The 13,912-nt window shown below is 42.3% G+C and overlaps 1 protein-coding gene across 2 annotated transcripts in view; it reads left to right on the top strand.

Annotated features, from left to right (window-relative positions):
• LOC147639293 (callose synthase 9-like) overlaps positions 1-13,912 on the top strand; it is a 104,992-nt gene that overhangs the window by 34,770 nt on the left and 56,310 nt on the right. For both annotated transcript variants that reach the window (XM_086789766.1, XM_086789755.1), the window contains exons 11-15: positions 9,040-9,116; positions 9,335-9,413; positions 12,033-12,155; positions 12,257-12,356; positions 12,527-12,650. In XM_086789766.1, coding sequence (XP_086645892.1) covers positions 9,040-9,116; positions 9,335-9,413; positions 12,033-12,155; positions 12,257-12,356; positions 12,527-12,650 — 503 coding nt within the window. The remainder of the gene's footprint in view (positions 1-9,039; positions 9,117-9,334; positions 9,414-12,032; positions 12,156-12,256; positions 12,357-12,526; positions 12,651-13,912) is intronic.

The raw sequence follows: 13,912 nt of genomic DNA, 5'->3' as shown, positions 1-13,912 counted from the left end.
TCACAATTTTTGGATGGAAGCTATAATGTGTGCAACTCACGTGTTGAACAGGTGTCCAACAAAAGCTTTGAAAACCATAACACCATTTAAGGCGTGGTATAGCCGAAAGCCAAAAGTGGATTGTATGCGTACATTTGGGTGTTTAGCATATGCACAAGTGCCAGAACAACTCCGAACAAAGCTAGATAATAAAGCTATTAAATGCATTTTTGTGGGCTACAACAAAGAGAGCAAAGGATACCATCTTTATAACCCAACAACACGCAAGATTTTTGTTAGTAGAGATGTGGTATTTGCAGAAAATTCAGTACAGCCCATGTACAGCTTGTATAAAAGTCATGATACAGGCATACAGGACATGTTTGATGGGCTATTACCCATTGCAATTAGGGGGGATTGAGATCAGCCAGCCCCTACACAAGAAAATCCTTATGTAGAACAGGAATGGTTTTCGATGCATCTTTCCCAAAATACATCCCTCACATACATGTCTTGGTGGAGACTCAAGAGGCGGCAATTATCAACCATATGATGCTTCTGCACAATCATCAAACTCCGAAAATTTACATGCCCAAAACGAGCATGCCATAGCTCTGCATCATGCATAGCAAGAGTGTGGACAGCCACTGTATTTGCATCATAAGTACGCTTGTTATAGCTGTCCAGCTTATACAAGCCTTTGTATCGTGTTCCGGAATTGACTATTTCTTAACCCTTTGATGGGTCTTTTAGCAAACACTTCCCATCTTCAAATTCAACCTTTAAACCTTGGCCGTTTATGGCTTAGATGGAGAGCAGATTTTTCTTTATCCCTGGAACATACAACACATTTGTCATACATATATTGGCACCATTGGCTGCAACAAGTATGACATTGCCAATTCCCTTTACTGGATATGCGGTATGATCTGCACATGATACAGTGCGGCCATTTGAAGCATAAACTAAGTGCTGAAATACATCTTTGCATGAAGTGATGTGGCTCGAAGCACCACTATCAAAATACCATGATACATCCTGTTTGTCGGATGCAATGCAAGATATATCATTGTCTGAAGCACTTGGTGTGTCACTAGTGCATGTGACCAAAAAAGTGTACTCTTCTTGAATTACATTAGCGGATTGCTGTGCTTTGTCATCAGAAGAATCTGCCTACTGCATTGCTTGCATCTTTCTTTTTCTCTTTTGCAATCCGCTTTCTACATTCATTGATGTAGTGGCTAGGCTTATGGCAGTAGTGACATTTGCCCTTCTTTTTAGGCTTGTTTGCATCCCCTTTGTCAGACTTTTCACACCAGAAGAGGGCTGTCTATGACCAGCCTTACTAGATTGTTGTTCCCCATGCTTAAAGCTCTTTGCTTTACCCTTATCCTTGGCTGTAAATGCCTTGTCTCCACCACGGTTGTTAGATAGGTTTACTCTTGTTTGCTCTTCTTGCAAGAGTAAACCCACGAGCTCTTCAAAAGTGATGGGATCACCATCTCCTCTCATAGAGAGGTTGAGAGAGGTGTGAAAGCCCAAGTAGGAAGGTGGTAAAGAATGAAGAGTGTTGGTGACCAGCTGTTTGTCTGGGATAACCTCATTAATGTTGAGCAATGGTGACTAGATGTCTTGCCTCGTTGCGTGCCTAATACATTGCTTCCAATGTGTCCCATGCAAGCTTCGATGTCTTGCAAGACCGAATGTTTGGAATAATAGACCTTTTCACTGAAATGGCTATCAGGGACATGGCCTGTGCATCCGTAGAGTCCCATCTCTTTTGCTCTTGTGTGGGAGCAGGTTCTACATTAGGAGCTCTTTGAGCACCTCCCGTTTGAGGCGTTGCTGGCTGTATGGTAAGTGGGCGTATGTCGTCACCACACACGATGCTCCAAAGTCCTTTGGCTACTGGCAAATTATGGATCATGAAACTCCAGAAGGAGTTGTTTGATCCATCCAATTTGTCCTCCTGGGTGAGCACACCAAATACATCTGTGGCATTTTGAGCCATGTTGACAAAATACACCTGCCGGCAAACCAAGCACCAATGTGCACTGCCAGGCAACCAAATGTCCTGTGCAAATTTTTGCCTGCAACTTGAAGCAAGTATAAACCTGCACCAAATTGTCCAATTACTCACAATTTGTATACATATGTGACAAATCATCGTTGTAATCCCCAATTACATGCTCCAAATTGAAAAGCTCCAATTTTTATGCACTGCAAGCAATTGCTTCAATGTGCAGTCAATTGCCCAATTTTCACAAAAGCCCCAAATTTCTGCAACTAGAAGAGGTTTAATTTGCTGATTTTGAACTTAATTTGAAAAACCCCCAAATTCGAAACAAAGCAGCATGTTTAATTTTTGGCAATTCTGCATCAAATTGAGAAGTGTACTTATGGTGCTTCCTGCAATTTTCCATATAAAGGGGAATTTTGCCAAACCCCCAAAATTCTCTGAACTTGCACCAGAATGTCTGTAACAAATTTTTTTTTCTTTGAAATAAAAATACCTGCAAGTGACCCACTTGAGATGACCTGGTACAGAGAAGCCGAGATCATTCATGGGAGGTGGGCAATGGTTGCAGAGGTCGGGATCTTCGTTGGGCAAGCGTGGAGTGGTGTGCCATGGTTCGAAGGAGCAGCGCCCGGAGCTGTTGCTCGTTTCTCACGCCTGGTCACGCACTGTTGAGGGTTAGATGCAGATTGGGTTGGTGACTGACGGCAAGATGTTGTTCTACACGACTAAAGTGGTCGTCGTGAGCTGTTGTTGGAGGCCGGTGACTGGGATGGAACGAAGGCGAGGGATGGATGGACCTGCAACCGTCGACGGGAGGGCGCAGAGTTGTGCTATGGCCGCCTCACGTGCTGTGAGCGGGGCGGCGGTGGAGCTCTCCCCACTAGCTCCGCCCCTATGGGAGGTTGAATCAGGCGGCAAGTGTGCTGACGGGCGGCGAATGTCGACAGAGGCTGTTGGACGGATTGCAGCGACGGAAAAACGCAAGGTTTTCGAAGGAACCCGGCGCCAGAAATTGCAGGGACAGAGGATGCAACCTAGTTTTGATACCAATTGTTGGGGGACTCACACACAACAATGCTTCCTGTAGACTAGGATTAGGTGCAAGGAGAAGAAGCTCACACAGAAGAGAGAGAGAGAGAGAGAGAGAGAGAGAGAGAGAGAGAGAGATATTAAGCGTCTACTAAAGACCCAATGGGCCTATGAGACCAAAGTGATACAATAATGTCCATGGCATGTCTCATCATGGAATGGAAAATAAAACATAAACATAGCTATCTCACTGGGGTGATACAAAACTGTCCATGGAAACTTATCATGGAATACTAAGAACATAAAAACATGGGAGCAACATCAACTTCGAGTAGATGGTGTACCACTCTCCAAAATATCAAGCATGGAGAGAGCTAGACACAAAATGTGTGGTGATCACAAAATGCAAGTCAACCCTTGCATGTGTGTCACATCCATATAATATAGAAGTACAAAAGTTATATGGATAGAGTGGCCTTTTACACTTGATATCCAAGGGAGAAAAACCACATGGGAAAAAGTGTCCTTGGTTAAGCCCTGTTCACACGTAGCACTACCATAAGTGAGCATCCATAAGTGAGCATATGCCTACACTTTACAGATAGTAAAAGTGTCCTGCCCCCAATCGCGAATAGGCTCATATTGACAAAACCACTGGATTCCTAAGATCATGTCACACCCTAGAAGAGGCGAGACGATGAAATCTCGCCTTCTGAACTTCAAAGGCAAGCTGCTGTGCCTTCTGAGATATATGGGTGCGGAGACTAGGTGTGAACTCGTCCACATCCAGATGATATGGCACTAATGTGCAGCTCATCTTGTTAGCCAACTCTGGAGAGATGGTGTCCTCAGAACTGCCCATGTCAAACAAGACTACAAACTGCCGGCCCTTGGCAAAGCCATAAGCTCGGATAAGGCTTTTCTGTGCAGCATCGCTCTCACCCTCTTGCTTGGCATCAAATACCACGGATGGCATAGGATGCATAGAAAGTAAAAGTTGAATCGCATTGGTGGTAGTAGGCGGGGTTAGAGGAGATGGAGATGCTGTGGCAACTGTGGCAGAAGGTGCTTTGGAGGCTTGCTCCGCTTGCCATTTGTGGCAATCCTTCTTACCATGCTCTATGATATGACAAGAAAAACATCTTTTTTTTGACTCGTATTTCTTTTGTTCCTTTGGAGAAAGATAATCTCCAATGATGCTTGCTTTAGTATTTTCATCAGGGGTTTTCTTAGGCTTAGATTCTTTATCCTTCTTACCTCTTGAACTGGAGCTATTACTGTCGTCCTTCTTAGCATCTTTAGACGATGCATTACCTTTTCCTGGCTGCGCAGCAGATTGCTGCTGGGGTTTGGTACTGGACTGTGATGACTCTGCTTGGGCTTGCCTTTGTTCATCTTCATTTCTTCATTTTGAGCGACAGTCAAAGCCCGGTTATAGGTACTGGGTTCAAATTTGCGAACTGTGAACCGGATGTTGGGATCCAATCCACGAATGAATTGATCCATCTTGGCCTGCTCAGATACCCCTAAATGTTGTGCTAAAGTGATAATCTTTCTGGAAAACTGAAGCACTGGAGACCCGTTCTGTTTGAGTCCATAGAACTCATCTACCAGACCGGTCATATACCGGGGCGGGAGGAATCTAGTCTCTGTGTTGTTTCCGTACGGTGTACGACAACTTATCGTAAGATACGATGTCGCACGTGCTCGTACGGATTTTTTCATGAAAAAATATTTTTTTTTTCATTTTTTCTTTTTGGGGGAGGTAATGGTCTTTTTTTTTGCTTATTTATGGCTGTTTGAGCTTCCTTTGTACTATGATGCTTCCCTCCTTTCTAAAATACTCCATATTTGGACTTGGAAATACCTAAGTTTGTAAGTATTTTTTTAAAACACCGTATTTTATCATACGATAAGAAATTTTTTTATATTGTACGGTATTTTCCCGTATGGTATCGTATCGTATGAACCGTATGGTATCATACCAAACAACTATGTCTGGTCTTAAGGTCATAAACAAATGTATCCCAGCTAAAAGCTGTGATATCTGTGGTCTGGTTTGTATGAAGACCAATGCTGCCACCAAGTGATTGCCTCACTTGTAAGATGGGGAGCCGCTACGTGGACTCTATCTTGAGGATCTGTGATCCTAGCTAATGGAAAATGAGCAGTAAATTGATGAATAAACTGATTAACTGCTAAATGATCACACTTACCATCATACTTACTAAAATTTGGTTGACTTTGAATGACGGTAGTTCATGTTGCGGACTGCTGGCTGCTGGCGGCACTTGAGGCTAGAGAAACTGAAGAGAGGTGCTGGTATCTAAGATGCATGGCCTCCTTTTTCCTTTGGTGCCCGAGTAACATACGTTCTCGATCGAGCTCTCGTTGGTGCTTTCGAGCGGCGAGTTCAGCTTGACGTCGGTCTTCTTCGATCTTGCGTTGGGCTTTCTCATAGTCCTGTCTATTTGCTTTTTCTTACTGTTTTCTTGCTTCGGCTTCTGCTTTTTCTTGCTGCTTTCTTGCTTCAGCTTCTGCTTTTTCTTTGCTCCGTCTAACCTCGTCTTCTCTTCTTTGTTGTTCCATCTAAAAGAAGTGGGAGATGTAGTCGGGGGTTGCTGGAGGCGGAGAAGGACGTGCTGCTCTTACCTCCAAGAGTTGGAGGCGTTCCATGAGAAGCTGGTTCTGAGCTCTGAGTAGAGCTATGGTGCTTGCTGTAGTCGGAAAAGCAAGGTCTCCTTCGGGGGAGACGTCTTCCAGCTGATGAGTACTCTCTTCTGTAGACATGATGCTGAAGTCGGTGGTCGTGCCGGAATGCAATATGACCATCCAAGGATGTCCTCACGCTAGGATACGGTATGTGTGGACAAGCTGAATCTGATACCAATGTAACATGTAGCGGAAGTATTCGTAATTTGAGTATCCTGTCACACAAATGCTCACACCGTCTTCTGTATCTTGAGTTTCGCGAGTTAGCAATCCACTTTAAGACTTCAAACTTTAAGAGATTTGAGAGAGAGAGAGAAAGAAAGAAAGAAAGAAAGATATATTAACGTCTACGAGAGGCCAAAGTCGGCCTATGAGACAAAAAATAATACAACCATGTTCTTCCGGTCATCGGAAGAAAAGAAACAAAAGAAAAAGTGTGCATGTGTCTGGATACAACTGTGAATCATCATGGATCGGTGGAGCCCATATACAAACAATATAAGGGGGGTGGGGATGTGGATGGAGTGCTAAGGCAAGATGCATCTCTATATGCTGAAGTGGTAGTACAAGCATGCTATGCAGATCTATGTCTAACTCCATCCAGTGCCATAAGAGGGATATAAGATATCATACATCGCCGATGCTGAGGCTGTGAATGGCATGAACATGTACCCTGAGTCTGAATGAAAGCGAGCTAGCCTCTCCTGTGTCTCCATCTGGTGTCTCATTCGGATAGCTGCTATCTCTCGGTGACGGAGTCGGGGTGCTCTATGTCCAGTCTGTCTAGGTCTCCTCCTGGCTCTCAATTTCTCTGCTCTCTGTGCGGTCACCCCACGTGGTACATCAGCTGGCACTGGGATAGCTCTCTGGAAGAAATCTATGAGATGGGACTGTCTCCCACCCCTAGTGGGAGCGGGTGTCTGGAGGAGTCTCTCTCGAGAACTATGAAGCTCTAGTAGTAGTCTGCCAAGCTGTAGAAACCATACATTGTATGGGGTCCCGAATTACCCACTGAAGGGCCTCCTATCCCGTTACTGGAATAGTATTTGCTTTATTTCTTTGAAGAGACTGACGATGGATTGGCGATACGTCAAACACAAGATCTAGGAAGACCAAGTGTCGGGCTGAACTGTACACGGCTGTAGAAGCACCAATGATGTCCAATCTTGAGCCCATGCACTCTTCCCAATGGATGTAGGAAGGCTGCAAATCTGAGGTTGAGAGAAGGGGCTGATTGGGGACTATTCTAGACTATGTATGAATGCTGAGTTTTACCTTCACCAAGTGGCTGTAGCAAAACGATGCATATGAGGGTGTTGAAAACTGTATGTATGCTGAAAACGCAAGGGGAGCTGAATGCTGAATGCTGTAGATGCTGCGTTTTACTGCATAGAGGCTGAATTGCTCAAGCGTTGATGCTCCTATGTGCTGATGAGGAAAACGCTGAGGTATGAGGTGCTGAATTCTGCAATCGCTTTATGCTCCTTGTGCTGAAGGGTCTAGGCGATGAGGTCTTCAATGCTGATTATGATCTGAATGAATAAATGGATGATATGTTGAGCTATTTATATGGACATGGGGTGCTGGTCGGCTGGCCGTCTGCACTTGTCCAAGAAAAATATATAAATGATGTAAAAAATTCCCAATAAATGCTGAAAAATATGGGAATAATACTGGAATGAATGCTATGCATAAATGCACACATGTCGTGATGTAAACTCTAAGGCTTCTACTGACTCTACATGCATGAATGCATCTCTTCAAGTAAGGGACTTGGATTGACTGACTGATTGTCTGTCTAAAGCTGAGATTGACCTATGTAGCTCGTGCCTGACTTATCCTGGATTGAGGATTACAATGGGGTCACGACGTACGACAATTATCATCCTAAAAGGGTACTAATAATGTACAATGTTGCACTGATGATTATGAGCCATCTTGTCACCATACACTACAGTGCAGAGTGCATGTGACATAGCGATATGTGGTTGGCCAGTATGGTACATGTACTTGGATTTACTTTCAATCATAATGCTCTAAATCACTATTGGGCATGTCTTGATAGATGGTACATGCTAAATGCTCCGTGGTATGATGTATTCACATGTAGGCTATGGGTGGATTATGTTACTTGACCATCTGATCATGTACCTTTATGGATGGGATTGTATTTTCAAATGCCTATCCATGAACCTCCATTGCAACATCAACGCCTTTTGACTGTACAGCTATCTTACACACATCATATTTCAGGCAATGGTGAAGGATGCTATTGCGCCACTTTGGGGTCAACTGATAGAAGATTTGGATGTAGTTGGGTATCGCTTTGCTCATCGCATGCAAACTGCCGTTTGGAAATTAGATAGACAAATGCCTAGTTATAAGTCTATCTCATTTGGTCAGCTAGCTGCAGCCAGAGCATATAAGCTGATTATTCCTTCCCCATGGATTGTTGAGCATGCTAATCAGCTTTGGTGGATATCTAAGCCATTGCGTTGGTGGAAAACATGACTTAATAGAATTTGGAAAAATAAACTCCATTTGAAACATAGTCTTCCTGTTGAGATACCTGGTTGGGGTACTTCTTGTGGGTATACTACGGGCCAAGAGACACATTACGTCACCACATGTTAGAGGTGCCATCATGCACGAGAAACGGTACCTCATTTGCTTTGGCACTATTCGTCTTCTCATGCTCTTCTTGATAGGCTTTTTGGATATTTGAAGGCTTGTTTTCGTCCGCATCCTTTTTCCAAGCAAATGTGGCTTTTTGGCTGACATTCCAATGAATTATCAGACTACTCATAGTTTCTTGCGTGCTAAGATTCTGGGCACTATGGACTCTCTGACATGATACCTATACTTATTTTAGACGCTCTTTGCGTGAATCTCTCTAGGACTCTTATGCCTTGGGTGAGATCACTACTAGGCAATAGATGTGTTTTTCCACTGTTTCTAGCTTGTCGTTCCTGACGGCTATGCTTGTACCATACCTTAAGTAATTAATTAGAGATTGGTTTCACAAAAAAAAGTGACATGTGCACGCGCGTGCGTGTGCGCACACACACACACACACACATAAATACGTATATGTATATAAGTGTGTGTGTTTAAAATTTAAAGTAGAAGTATAATATAAATAGCACTTTGTATGTATCTCTATATGAAAAAATAGAAATAGAAATAGAAATACACATAGATAGAAGCGTTGAAGAAGTGAAGAAGTCTTTTATTACTGGAATGTTGACTTGCTTTGGCAGAAAGATGGATCCTTTAACTTGACACTACGTTTACTGCAGGAAGCTGCCAAGAATGGCAATGGAAGAAATCCCCATTCAAAATGGCGCAATTATGATGACTTCAATGAGTATTTTTGGTAAGACTGGTAGTTTCTTTCTTCAATAATTGCCAAGGGTTTTGCAACACATCTTGCAAACTTCTCCCAGTTTCTCTTTTTCTACCTTAGTCTTGTGCATTTAATGCCAGAGTACAAGCAATGCTGATGGGTGTTAAAGAATTTCAATGAAAGGGAGGGAAACTGTTTTCAACTTGTTCAAAATTTCTTGTTTTTTTTTTCCATGGTTGTGTATGCAGGTCTCCATCTTGCTTCGAACTTCAGTGGCCTCTACAGTTGAATTCTCCTTTTTTTACAAAAAGTAGAAAGGACGCAGAAGTAAGACATCAAGCCTCTGATGTGCATTCTTTTTGCATAGTTTTTCGATGAAAATGTATTTGACGAGTTGAGTGTGAAAAATCTTTGAGGCTTTGTTTTCTGGTTTCCCATTATCCGATACAAAATGTCTGTAAGGAGATCCATGGATTTAACTGCAACTCAGGTTGTTGCGCAGCAGTATCCTTTGGCTCGAATGCCAAATTTCCATTGTCCCTTTGCTCAATGGTGCTTATCTCAAAGGGTTGCTTGCTCAGTTTGATCCCAGAGTCTTTTTTTGTACACTTTAAATTTAGAGGTAGGGAGATTGCCAATGGCTTTGATGAGGTGCAGCTTTCTTCTAAGTTATATATTTGAAGATCAAAAACTAAACTCTCAAACCTTTCACTTTGTTATATAACATGAAATCTTGTTAAACTTTAATTCATCTGAAGCTACGACCTTGCAATGCCAAAACTTGGAAGCATTTCGGCAGATAGTGTTCATGTTAAGCTCTATGCATAGTATGGATTTGCTCTCCATCGTGCATTTCGGCAGATACTATTCGTGTTAAGCTCTAAGCATAGTATCCTCCATGCTCTATGCATAGTATCCTCCATTGTTCAACAACCAGGTCAAGTTCTCGACAAGAACTATTCAGAGTGTTGGGTGGACCTACACTCGTGGGCCACCTCCTATGTTGGGTATGTTCATGGTTGCCAGGTGTTTCAGAAACGCTCTGTACGGAACACGTTTCAGAAACGTTTCTAAGATTTTTTATTTTTCAGAAACGTTTCTAAAACGTTTCATACAATAGAGGGGTAAAAAAATGCATGTTTTAACATGGTAGATACAAAAATATGCATTTTTTGTGCATACAAACATGTAAATAGGTTTAAAAGAGCTGCAAAAACACAGAATTCAAAGTAAAACACCATATAAGTGCATGAAACTCTAAACGTGAAATATGGCCCAGATTCCATGATCCAAAATCCATGGCAAATGCCAAGGCGTGCTGCAATGCTGCTATGGGTATGTTGCTAAAGGATCGGGAATCAAAGTTTCTATGAGTTTTAGTGCTCTTTGTCAATATATCATCATTGAAAGAAAAGCATAAGAGGATCTACAGTGGACAGCAGCTGGGTAATTGAGTATGATTCCATCCTGAAGAACTACACTTCGGGCCTTGTGGGGATGGTGTCCACAAATGCAAGGATATCGGCACCAAGTGGGTTTTTAAAGCCAAGTACCACTTGCCTGCATAGCCATATCGACCATGGTCCGCATGTTGCCCCCACAGTGGTACGGCTGTTTCTGACCATAGTTGCCGACATTTGCCCACCTAGACCTTCTGCACTCTTGAACACTATCTATAGGACATGCATCTTCATTAGTCACTTATCGACCTTCACTGCACTAGTGCCCTTGTATTGTGTTTGCATATAGCCTCGGTTTCTGCAGTTCCTGTGTCCAGCCTCTGAATCTCCCTTCATCGGAACACATGAAATGAGAGCAGTAAGTCACGTATTGTTATGTCTGTTTCTCTGTAATTTCTCTAGTTTTGCATGTGAAAGATCCTATGTCTGCAAATGTGATTTTGTGTACACTGCAAAAAATTTCTTAGATTGGAATTATCTATGCATTGGAAATTTGAGACATGATTTGTCTGAAAGCCATTTTGCTGCTTTAGCACATTTTTAGATGTTTTCTCAACTGGATTTTCATAGCTGAAAAGCAATGTGGCCTAAAGACTAATTGCAGCAGCTCTGCAACTTGGAGAGGTTAAGCGTTTGAGGAACTATCTGATGCCCTAGGTTGTGAATGGTGAAGTAAAAACTACATTCAACTAAGATTTGGCCTCATGGTTGCCATTCTAGCTTTCTTTTGCAAAATGTCATTCTGCATGATGGATATCTCCTCCTTCCTCTTAGTTTCCACTGTTCTTGTTATGTACCTAAGCTCCTTTTCTCCGTGTGGATCCTGGCAATTTCTTGTGAAGATAATGCTTGGCATGATAACTTGTTTATTTGCAGGCATGATTTATGTTCAAAGCATGCTATAAGAGCATGTCCTGTAGTTGAGGGCATACTTTATGAGACCCTGGTAATTGATAGGTGGAGAAGGTTTAAAGATGTATGTATGGTAGGGTTTAAAGATGTAGTTGAGGGCATACTTTATGAGACCCTGGTAATTGATAAGTAGAGAAAGTTTAAAGATGTATGTATGGTAGGGTTTCTGTGTTTGCATTGTGGAAGTACATGTTGGGTCTAGAACCCTGCTATTCTTTAAAGGTCTATCTTGTAAGTTCAGCCGAGGTCCATGACTTGCATAAATGTTTCCTGTGGTTTCCATATGAGCGTTTTTTTGTGGACAACCTGCTTAAATTTCTAGTGGGGTACTCTAAAGATTCTTTTATAATGCCTTTTTCAAAGTATAAAGAGAGGGGGGAAGAGGGTGGAGCTGATTTTTTTAACTTTGAAGATTCTTTTGTGGTCATTGCTTGGCTCCATGCTGGTTGATGACAGCTCTGTGGAGACTGGCACCCTGTCTGTTTTAGAATGCTTCTTACTATGACATTTAGTGTTTTTTGGGAGGGAATGCTTAAGATTGTGCTATGATTTCTTGCTGAAATGGGATATACAGACTGGAAAACAACTAATGGCGAGAAAAAGAATTGGGAAAAGCTCATTTGTGGAGCATCGAACATACCTTCATCTGTATCACAGTTTCCACAGACTTTGGATTTTTTTACTGTTAGCTTTTCAGGTTGGACAGAGTATTTTTTGTTTACATATCCATGTACCACAATAATGTATGACGTGAGTGTTTAATTGCTTTCTAACGGATCTTGTTGTGACCACGCACAGGGGTTAACAGTTATAGCATTTTCAAAAAACTGGAGCTTGACAACAGTTAAAGGGCTGCTTAGTCTTGGCCCCACATTTGTGGTGATGAAGTTTTTTGAGTGTATGTTCTTAAAACCCTAATTATGCATAGTTGCGTTGAAATGCTTTTCAATTTGAAACTATATGAAAACTTGCAGATGTTCCCAACCCCCCTCTCTTTCTCCTTAGAAAGTGTTTTTTGCAATAAAAATAATATCTAAATGCTAATTTTAGGTCGTGGTCTGTTTGCAGCTGTCTTAGACATTATTCTAATGGTCGGGGCATACACTAATGCACAGGGTACAGCAGTTGCAAGGATCTTCCTTCGGTTTTTTTGGTTTGGAACTTTGTCAGGAGTTCTTACATATTTGTATCTGTAAGTTTACGTGCCAACTCATCAACCAGGGATATATCTTTTTCTAGACTGTGAGAGACAGTACGACATATACAGAGCATTGAACTTGACTTTTGGATAGAAAGAGAATAAATAAATATATATATATAAATCATGTGTCGTGCTGTCTGCTAGGTTAGGGGTTACTTCATTAGGCTGAAGTTCAAGGTGAGGGATGAAGTACGTATTTGTTGGAGAAACTTTCCCTTTATGGACTTCATTGCAATCCATGTTTTGTGAATATAGTCACGGTTTTGGTCTGTCCTAGCTACCGTGCCTTCTGTTGTGGGCAGTGGACTCTTTGCCCTGGCAAAATTTGGGTGCTCGAGCAGTGGAGTTTTGATCTCCCATGATGCTGCTAGTCTTGGAGTTGTGATCAACAGTTTCGTTTTTCTCAAGCAGGCGTTTGCTTCAGTCTAAATCTTAATGTTTTTAGCAGCCACAAAGCATTGGACAGCCAATGTATGCTCAACACATCAGAGGGGATACTTTTCAGCAATACTGTCAGTATTTGGGCTTTGTGCAGCCACCACTATCACAAGGTCTGCCACCTTTTGTGCAACGGGTTGTGTTATGCCTTGGATTAACTTTCATGATGACCTTGATTTGCTTACAATGACCACCTGTATTGCCACAAAACCACTCTTGATCTCTCCTCGCCTCCACCAGCCCTCACTTCACAACTCATCTCTATCTTTCATGTCTCTGCAGGGGCCAATTTTCCTGGCACCACTTTCTCCACAGCCAAATCCACCTCTTGATTCACAATCTCAGAACCGACGGTATGATGATGAGCGCACACTGCAAAGTGGTTTCACCTCATAACAGGAAAGGCTTGCGGACGGATCATGTGCCAGTATTAACCATGGGTTGATTACCTAGGGTTAGGGGTATGGACTAACACAAGATCAGCTAAGGGTGAGGGCAAGGGTTAAAAGGCTAATCACAAGATTAGGGTTAGGGATCTAGTAATAGCTATAGGACTATACTTTAAAAGAGTACATTCGAATTAATTGTGATTATTATGAAGAAGCTTAGCAATAGAGATGTCTACTAGGTGTGTTGGACAGAGCAACTCTAGGCAAGTGGGCAACCTGGTGGTACAGGATGCAGGTGTGTGTTGGCTAGACAGAATTGACTCACAACAATTTGGACTTCAGGTTCCAGGTGTTTCTAGACGGGAATCTATATGGCTGGGAGGTGGGTTACCAAGTGGATTCTATCAAAGTCATTGATCTCAGGTG

Source organism: Cibotium barometz, chromosome 4, assembly GCF_041138505.1.
Source record: "Cibotium barometz isolate CiBa-2024 chromosome 4, ASM4113850v1, whole genome shotgun sequence".
NCBI classification, from domain to species: domain Eukaryota; kingdom Viridiplantae; phylum Streptophyta; class Polypodiopsida; order Cyatheales; family Cibotiaceae; genus Cibotium; species Cibotium barometz.
Note: the sequence above shows the minus strand (reverse complement) of the source record. Positions and strands in the feature narration are given on the sequence as shown.